General features: G+C 34.6%; 1 protein-coding gene across 2 annotated transcripts in view; it reads left to right on the forward strand.

Annotated features, from left to right (window-relative positions):
- The window catches only part of LOC137624978 (glyoxylate/hydroxypyruvate reductase A-like), a 47604-nt gene that overhangs the window by 1059 nt on the left and 36545 nt on the right, over positions 1-10000 (forward strand). Inside the window, exon 1 of one of the 2 annotated variants that reach the window (XM_068355914.1) lies at positions 4668-4816. The exons of the other annotated variant lie outside the window; for it this stretch is intronic. Within the exon in view, the coding sequence (XP_068212015.1) occupies positions 4708-4816 (109 nt within the window). The 5' untranslated portion in view covers positions 4668-4707. Of the gene's footprint in view, positions 1-4667; positions 4817-10000 lie in introns of those variants that run through there. 2 annotated transcript variants of the gene reach the window in all.

Raw genomic sequence — 10000 nt, forward strand, 5'->3', positions numbered from 1 at the left:
AAGAGTAAAGTATGCCAAAATATAATCTTTATATAAGAAGCTAAAAAGGCTCAGCACGCACAACGGAGCTTCTAAAATCCGTCAGCTTCTAGGGGGATGGAATGGCACCAAAGACTGGCTTATAGTTCAGCCCCCATCTACAAATTCCTGAATAGTGGCTACATCCACGTAAAGGGTACTAAAAACTATCATCGGTTATTAATTACATAATATGTACTGAAGCTTTATGTGGATTGTTGATTATAATTTACAATTTGAGTGTAAAAAAACCCACACCTGGCATAACCCAGAAAGAAAAATAGTGGGTTAGTCTTAAATCTACATTTGTTGATGTTAATTCAACAGTTCTTTCTTGGTTTAAACCCGAAGACTTTGTCATCCACTGTCCAAAGAAGAAAGCAACCCTTTGGGCCGAAGTAGTAGGCCAGGGCACCAGCCACCCGTTGAGATACTACCCCTAGAGAGTCATGGGGTCTTTTGACTGGCCAGACAGTACTACACTGGATCCTTCTCTCTGGTTATGGTCCATTTTCCCTTTGCCTACACACTCACACACTGAATAGTCTGGCCTATTCTTTACATACTCTCCTCTATCCTCATACACCTGACAACACTGAGATTACCAAACAATTCTTCTTACTGCACTGTAATTGTTCAGTGGCCACTTTTCTCTTTGTAAGGGTAGAAGATTAAATTTTCCCCTAAACTTGGGTAGTGCCATAACCTCTGTACCATGGTCTTCCACTCTCTTGGGTTAGAGTTCTCATGCTTGAGGGTACACTTGGGCACAGTGTTCTAGTTTATATCTTTCTCTCTTCCTCTTGTTTTGTTAAAGTTTTTATAGTTTATAAAGTGATATTTATTTTAATATTGTTGCTCTTCTTAAAATATTTTATTTTTTATTTTTTTCCTTTCCTCACTGAGCTATTTTCCCTGATGGGGCCCCTGGGCTTATAGCATCTTGCTTTTCCAACTAGGGTTGTAGCTAAGCAAATAATAATAATAATAATAATAATAATAATAATAATAATAATAATAATAATAATAATAATGAGTGTTTGACAGTAAGCAGATCAATAGGAAACTTAATCTTCCTCATTCCTTTTTTTTCTAAAGCTAATCTAACTAGTTTAGCTTTTAGTTCCCATAAAATTAAAGCACTAACTGAACCTTCATGCTCATGAAGGTTTAGACGACCCAAATTGTATTTTTTTCCCTCACATATCATAAAGACAGATGATTTCTTAGCTGCAAAGTCGTCTGTTATTTTTCGTTAAGTTGGCAGGAAGAGGTTCCTTTTGGAAGTTTGTATGATTAGCCTTGATTTTAGTGCTTCACTTGACAGTGTTAACCATGAGGCCCTCATTTTTAACCTTGAAAAAATGGGCAGTAGGTAGGTCTTTTATTTTGGCACCATTGTTCTTCAACTATATATGGGTCATTTGTCGTTTGCCCTGTACCAACTGTGTGTCACACAATTGTACATAATTATTTTGTATATATTATGCTTGTATCTGCGCTCTTCCCTCGCACTAAAAAGAACCTGAATGATCATGTCTCCGTTTTGCTCAGTAACATTATCTGTCTCTCGAACAGGTCATGTCCTGTTGCCTTGAGGTTTTGTATATAAAGAAGAGTGTTCCTTAATAAATAACTCAGTCGTTTTCAATCTGCCTTTGAGTTCACAACTCCTCTCTCGCCCCGTCACATTGGTGAAAATAATTATGTACAATGGTGTGACACACGGTGGGTACAGCCCTGGAAAACAAGATTGCTGCGTATGCAGATGATGTTACTCTCTTTGCAACAATTTTATCTCCTGAATATAGACATGTGATTGCTTAATCGCTTAATAAAAATAAAGCCAAAATTTTTGCAAGGTGCAAATTATGGGAGATGAAGTTATCATAACAAAACTCAAAAAATGTTTGAAAGTAGGTCGAGGGCAATAACTCCTCAACATCCAAACCTTTGCAATGTTGTGGCCTGATTGGTAACGTCTCTGTCTGGTGTTTGCCATACGGTGGGTTCGAGTCCCGCTCAGACTCGTTAGTGCCATTAGTGTCTGCAACCTTACCATCTTTGTGAGCTAAGGTTGGCGGGTTTGGGGGAGCCTATTCATAATTCTGACCATCCTTTACATTTAGATCTTCCCAGATTGTAACATCTTGTACTTATTACTAGGTATGCAAAAAGTCCTGTCCTCTTCATTATAAGACTCAATACTATAAAGTACTCTAAAATTTTATTCCAGCTGTGACCAGATTGTGGAATAATCTCCCCAATCTGATTGTTGAATTGACGGAACTTCAGAAGTTCAAACTTATTGCAAATTCTTTTCTGTTGAACAGGTTCACAGAAGTCTCGTTTCATAGTTTACCTGAGAGCTACCCCTTTTAACGCTGTTACTGATCTTAATATCTTAATATTCACAATTTCTTATTAATTATCATTTATAACAACGTGAGATTTGCAGATGGCATAGTTCCATGGAAGAAATTGGAAAAGACGATAGATGATTTGAATAAAGAAAGCAATAAAGAAAGCAAAAATGAAGTACTGAAAAGGAATGAGTAAAAGCTAGATAATGGTCAACGAAAATGCAGAAAAACAACAAATAAAGGTTATGGACGAAGTTAATGAATGTATGTATTTAAGACTGAAAGAATGTCCCATAAGAAGAATGAGCATAGGATGGAGAGCTTTTGGTGAATAAAATAAGATTATGAAAAGTAAAATGCCCTTTTCTCTAAAAAGAAAAGTATTTAATAAGATGGTCCTACTAGTATTAACTTGTGCATCAGAAACTTGGAGTCTTACCAAAGCCGTAAAACATAAGCTAGTTGCAACTCATTGAGTAATGACGGAAATAACACGTGAGGCAGAAAAAGAGCAACATGGATACGAGAGCAAACTAAAGTAGAGGATATCCTAACAACATGTAAGAAAAATAAATAGACTTGGGCAGGACATATGAGAATGGCAGATAATAGATGGACATAAAGCATAACAGAATGGGTCTGTATAGATTGCAAAAGAAACGGGGAATGGTGAGAAGAAAATGGAAGACAAAGAAAAGTTGCAGGTATAAACTGGCATAGAAAGTTCATGCACAGACGTGAGTAGAAGGGCTTGTCTGAGGCCTTTTTCCTGCCAGAGGACTACCAAAGGCTAATGATATATATATATATATATATATATATATATATATATATATATATATATATATATATATATATATTACGAGATAGAATATTTGTGAATATGTATTTACTCTTTTCTAATTAGAAGGTAGAGGAAAAAGTGCTAGGCATGCAGGTGGGCAAACGAATAATTTGAATGTAATTAAACTTGAAAAATAAGTTTACGTTTCAATGAAAATCAAACATTTAATAAGAGATGGAATTTGGAAAAGGCTTCGGCATTACGTATTATAAAATATGTTTTCGAATAATTCAATTGCGTAACAAACTGGGTTTACAAAAAAAAAAAAGGGGGGGGGCGGGGCATTGCTTCCCAAAAATCGAATATTCAATACGAGATGGAATTTGGAAAAGGCTTAGGCATTATGTATTGTAAAATATGTTTTCGAATAATTCAATTGTGTAACAAACTGGGTCTACAAAACGGTCCCAACCAAAAAAAAAAAATAAATAAAAAAAAAAAAAAGAGCAACAATTTTAAAACACAAATTTTAAAACACATTATAGCAGTTTCGTAGTCACGCAGACATATACTGGTTATACTATATTTGGCGACAATGCTTCTAATGGCAGCACACTTACGGTTTATTACATGTCTTATTCCTGATCTACATATTAATATGTCACCGTCGTTCAATAAGTTCTTTATGTAAGTTGCATAAGATTTTTCATAATTCTGATCATCCTTTACATTCAGATCTTCCCGAACAGTTCCATCCTGTTCGTAATACTAGTAGGAATGCAGTTAATTCTAATAACCAGGCCTTCTATATCATGAGGCTCAGTACTACACAGTATTCTAAAAGTTTTATTCAAGCTGTGACCAAGTTGTGGAATGATCTTCCTAATCGGGCAATTGAATCGATAGAGCTTCAAAAGTTCAAACTTGCAGCAAAAGTTTTTATGTTGAACACGCTGTTACTGTTTTTAGAATGATATATTGTTTACCTATTCTCATCATTTATTTATTTCCTTATTTCCTTTCCTCACTGGGCTATTTTTCCCTGTTGGAGCCCTTGGGCTCATACCATCTTGCTTTTCCAACTACGGTTGTACCTTGGCTAGTAATAATAATAATAATAATAATAATAATAATAATAATAATAATAATGTCTTTCTATAGCTTAGATATGAAGTATCTGTCTTAATGTTGTTAATGTTTTTAAAATATTTTATTTTAATTGTTCATTGTTTCTCATACCGTTTATTTACTTCCTTATTTCTTTTCCTCACTGGGCTATTTTTCCTTGTTGGAGCCCTTGGGCGTATAGCAACCTGTTTTTTTTTCCAACTAGGGTTATAGCTTAGCTAATAATAATAATAATAATAATAATAATAATAAAGAGTGATACAAGTTAGTTGCCTGAATGGTGAGTGAGACTGGCGATATAAAAGGGGTTTCTGGTTGGTCGAGTAAGAGGTAAACAATTCCTGGGCTTAAATTGAGTCGATTAACAGACACAGACAAGGAGTGAGTGACTCAAAGAACTTAGTCTCATCCAAGATGTCGGGGCGTGAGGATGATGTTATTGTGGTGTATCAGCACTTACCCGGTATTTTCGAAGCTCTTAAGGACGCCTATCCTAACGCCAATATCAGAAATGCTTCTCTAGGTAAGGACGTTCTTATATAAATCACTAGTGTACGCGACCTTTAAAAATGACGGCAAAATATATACATACAGCAGATACACTCAGACACCTTCAACATTTTCAACACTCCCCCTTTTCCTAACTACAACACGGCAGTTAGGGTTTCCAAACGTAGGCTGCATCTCGGGGTATCCCCTATCACCAAGGTATGATTACTACCTCCCCCCCCCCTAACTGAAGGAAGGGGAGGGACCGAGAGTAATATGACTGGCAATGCCGCTCAGCAAGACCAAATACACACACACACACACACACACATATATATATATATATATATATATATATATATATATATATATATATATATATATATATATATATACACACAGTATATATATATATATATATATATATATATATATATATATATATATATATATATATAGACAGTCAGATTTAATGTGGTCAAAGTTTATGAGTGTGGCAACCCAACCTACCCTAACTAATATTATTATTATTATTATTAATTGGTAAGCTACAACCCTAGTTGGAAAAGCAGAATGCTATAATCCCAGGGGCTCCAACAGGAAAAATACCCCCGTGAGGAAAAGAAATAAGGAAAAAATAAATATTTTAAGAATAATCAAATAAATATCTCCTATGTAAACTATAGAAACTTTAACAAAACATGAGGAAGAGGAATTAGATAGAATAGTGTGCCCGAGTGTACCCTCAAGCAAAAGAACTCTAACCCAAGATAGTGGCAGAAAGGAGGGAGAAAGGAAAATTCTTATTCAAGCATGTATACTGTAGCCAACATTACAAAAATAAACAAACAATTAACTGCTTTAGTGATGTCTCCAGTTAAGTAGGTGTAATAATTGTTGCTGCCGTTATAACTGTGATCCAGAGGCATTGTACAAATATAATGCATTTTATCATTTAAATTTAAATTTTATAGATATCTCAGTAGCCTTTAGAATATCAAGACAAGGCTAAGGTGACTTCGCTTAGAAAACACCCATGAAGACTGTATTTGAATTTTCAATACTTTGTTACGTTGAAAGTTTATTTTTATGTTTCTGATAAAAAAAAAAAAAACATTAATTACATATTAAGGGGAAATAACTAAGAAAATTATTTAATAGAATATTAAAAAGCTACAATGAAAGAGTAGAGTATACCGAAATATAATCTCGAAATAAGAGACCAGAAATGATCAGAATACGAGCATCTAAAATCCGTCGGCTTCTGGCGACCTTGAGTGGCGCCCAGACCTCTAGCCTCCAAGGCTTTGACTCTACTGGTCTCAACTCTAAAGTTCAGCCCCACACCCCCTTCCACAAATTCCTGAATAGTGGTTATATCCCTGTAAGGTTTTTTTTTTTTTTTTTTTTTTTTTTTTTTTTTTTTTTTTTTTTTTTAAGGTCACTCAGGAATGGCAGAAGCAATTAACAGTGACTTTGCCCTATCAAGCAGGACAACGCCCTACAGACTGACCATAGATACATATGATCAGCGCCCAAGTTGACTTTCCACCCAAGCTAGGACCAAGAAGGGTCATGCAATGGCTGCTGATGACTCAGAAAGATAGACCTGTAGGCTCACACAAACCTCCCATCCTTACCTCAGAAGAATGGTGAGATTATAGCGACCAAAGGAACTAACGAGTTTCAGTGGGACTCGAATCCTTTGGCGATCACCAGTCAGGGACGTTACAACATAGGCAACCACAAAGTGGTAACACTTTGGCAATGGTTTTTAGTTACATAATAAGAATTAAAGCTTTATGGGGATTGTTGATTGTAATTTACAATTTAATTGTAAAGAAACTACTTCTGGTGTAACCCAGAAACAGGAATGGTGGGCTACCTTAAATTTGCATTTGTTGGTGTAGATTCAACAGTTATTTTTTTTTCTTTTTACTTACACCAGCTGGCTCTGTCACTCACTGTCCACGGAAAAGGCAACCTTTTTGTCTCTGTTTGATAGTAAGCAGAGCAATGAAAAACTTATCGTTATTATTTCTATTTTTCTGAAGCTAACCTAACTAGTTTAGCTTTTTGTTCCGATGAAATTAAATAACTTTTTGTAAAGAAGGTTAGACTCAAATAGATTTTTCCCTTCATGCTTCTTAAAAAAGCTGATTTCTTTGCTTTTAGGATGTCTGTTATTTTTCGTAAGTAAGCAAAAAGAGGTTCTCTTTAGACTTGTTACAGATTTGGTAAGGTTACTCCACTGCGGGAGTTTTTGTATATTCTTCTAGCCCTGTTGATTACCGCCCTATTTCCATAGCTTCATTATCATCTAAAGTTTTTTAAAGGTTTTCGCAAAACGTCTTAATAGGCATACTGAAGGTAATCGTCTGCTTATTTTGGTTTGCAATTTGACTTTCGCAAAGGCTTTGTACCATTTGAATACCTCTTATAATATCCAATGTTGTACAGAAATCCTTTGGTGGTGAGGAATCTTGGATGAATTAGCCTTGTTTTTAATGCTTCCTTTGACAGTATTTATCATGAAGTCCTTGTTTTCAAACTTGAAAAGATGGGAGTTGGTGGGTCTTTTCTTTGTATTATTATGGAATTTCTAAGAAATAGATCCAAAGAATGGCTGTTGATGGACTCCTTAGTGACTATACGAATGTAATATCTAGTGTACCCCAGGGTACTGTTTTTGGTTCATTACTTTTCCAACTATATATGTGGGATATGTGGTTTGACCTGGAAAACAAGATTGCTGCATATGCAGATGATGCTACTCTCTTTGCAAGCATTCCGAATGTAGGCCTGTGATTGCCGATTCTTTTGTTAAAGTTTTTATAGTTTATATACGAAATATTTATTTTAATGTTACTGTTCTTCAAAATATTTTATTTTTCCTTGTTTCCTTTCCTCACTGAGATATTTTCCCTGTTGGAGCCCATGGGCTTAAGCCTTATGGTATCCTGCTTTTCCCACTAGAGTTGTAGCTTAGCAAGTAATAATAATAGTAATAATAATAATAATAATCAGTTGTGATACCATCCTTTCTATGCCACCATGGCAACAGCATGCAACCCTTAAAATGAATAGCCAAGAGGAACAGCAAAGATAATATGATTCCCTAAACGCCCAAAGTCACAATGGAATGCGATGGCGAAGTTGAATTAATTAATGTGGCGTCATGTTTTGTTGTTACTTTGAGAATGCTTTAATTCTAAATTAAAAATAATGTGAGTTCACGGGTTCTGTTTACTGTTATCATCTTCTTCATAATTATCATCATAACTAGCGTACGCGACCCGTCAAAAATGACGATTAAATAATTAGGTAGATATGCATACACACACACTAATTCACCCCTTTCCACCCTCTATCCCTTCTCCTAACTGTATCCCCTCTCACCAGGATATGACTATTCCCTCTTCCTAATGCCCTAGGGACGGGGACAGAGAATTTTGCCGGTGAGCGTGACCAGATAGAAATTATATATATACATATACATATATATATATATATATATAGAGAGAGAGAGAGAGAGAGAGAGAGAGAGAGAGAGAGAGAGAGAGAGAGAGAGAGAGACTTGTTCTTTATCATAAAGGGGAGATTACTATAACTATTATTATTATCATAATAATTATTGTTACTAGTCATCAACCAAAGGGCCTTGATCTTGCAGAACAAAAGAGAAAGAAAACGGGAGGGAGATAAATAACGTATAGCCAAATCTAAACGAGAGAAAATAGAATAAAAGTACATAAGCAAACATACTTAAATATGCAGCAACTGAGCTGACAACTGTGCCACGTTTAAAGTGATAGTAATTGACCTCTGAGATGGGATAGTATGACGCCATGATACTTCAACATGAAGTTAAAGTTGATGTCCTGTAAAAATAAACATTACTAAACTCTATAAGTTTGAACTATAGATAATAGAGGATTTATTCTATGGGAGGATACCACGCAATACATCTTCCTCTAGGTCATTACTTCTCTCGTAGTTTATTTATCATCTTGTTTCCTTTCCTCACTAGGGTATTTTTCCCTGTTGGTACCCTTGGGCTTATAGTAGCCTGCTTTTTGGGGTTGTAGAATCCTGCTTTTCCAAGTAGGGTTGTAGCTTAGCTAATAAAAATAATAATAATAATAATAATAACAATAATAATAATAATAAAAACTAGAGGAGCACTCAGTAGAGAGCATACCTTCGCCACGGCAGCTTATTTCTAAGGGAGGATACCACGCAATACATCTTCCTCTAGGTCATTACTTCTCTTGTAGTTTATTTATCATCTTGTTTCCTTTCCTCTCTGGGGTATTTTTCCCTGTTGGAGCCCTTGGGCTTATAGTATCCTGCTTGTCCAAGTAGGGTTGTAGCATCCTGCTTTTCCAAGTAGGGTTGTAGCTTAGATAATAATAATAATAATAATAATAATAATAATAATAATAATAATAATAATAATAATAATAATAACAAAAACTAGAGGAACCCTCAATAGAGAGCATACCTTCGCCACGGCAGCTTATTTCTCGAGGTTAGGGTTAATTCCGTCGACATTTGGTTCGAACTTGACCTTTGGCCTAGGACTGTCAAAACTGAATCACTGCCACGTCTCAACATAAAAATTAATCCCTGAAACTTTCACTACTCTATGAGTGAAATTGTGGCCAAGAAGTTGTTGACAAACAAACAGACAAACATCGGGCCAAAACATAACCTCTTCAACTTCGTTGTCGTAGGTAATAATAATAATAATAATAATAATAATAATAATAATAATAATAATAATAATAATAATAATAATAATAATAATTAGTGTAATGAGCGTTCATGAGCAAGTTTTGATTTTTTTTTTTTCTACTTCAACAATGGCCTCGGATGCCTTAAAGCCTAACCTGTCCAGCTTCCTTAATAATAATAATAATAATAATAATAATAATAATAATAATAATAATAATAATAATAATAATAATAATAATAATTTAGTGTAATGAGTGTTCAAGAGCAAGTTTTGATCTTTTTCTTTTCTTTTTTCTACTTCAACAATGGCCTCGGATGCCTTAAAGCCTAACCCGTCCAGCTTCCTTAAATATAATAATAAAAATAATAATAATAATAATAATAATAATAATAATAATAATAATAATAATAATAATAATAATAATAATTAGTGTAATGAGCATTCCAGAGCAAGTTTTGATCTTTTTCTTTTCTTTTTTCT

The sequence above is a fragment of the Palaemon carinicauda genome, chromosome 31 (assembly GCF_036898095.1).
Source record: "Palaemon carinicauda isolate YSFRI2023 chromosome 31, ASM3689809v2, whole genome shotgun sequence".
Lineage (NCBI taxonomy): Eukaryota > Metazoa > Arthropoda > Malacostraca > Decapoda > Palaemonidae > Palaemon > Palaemon carinicauda.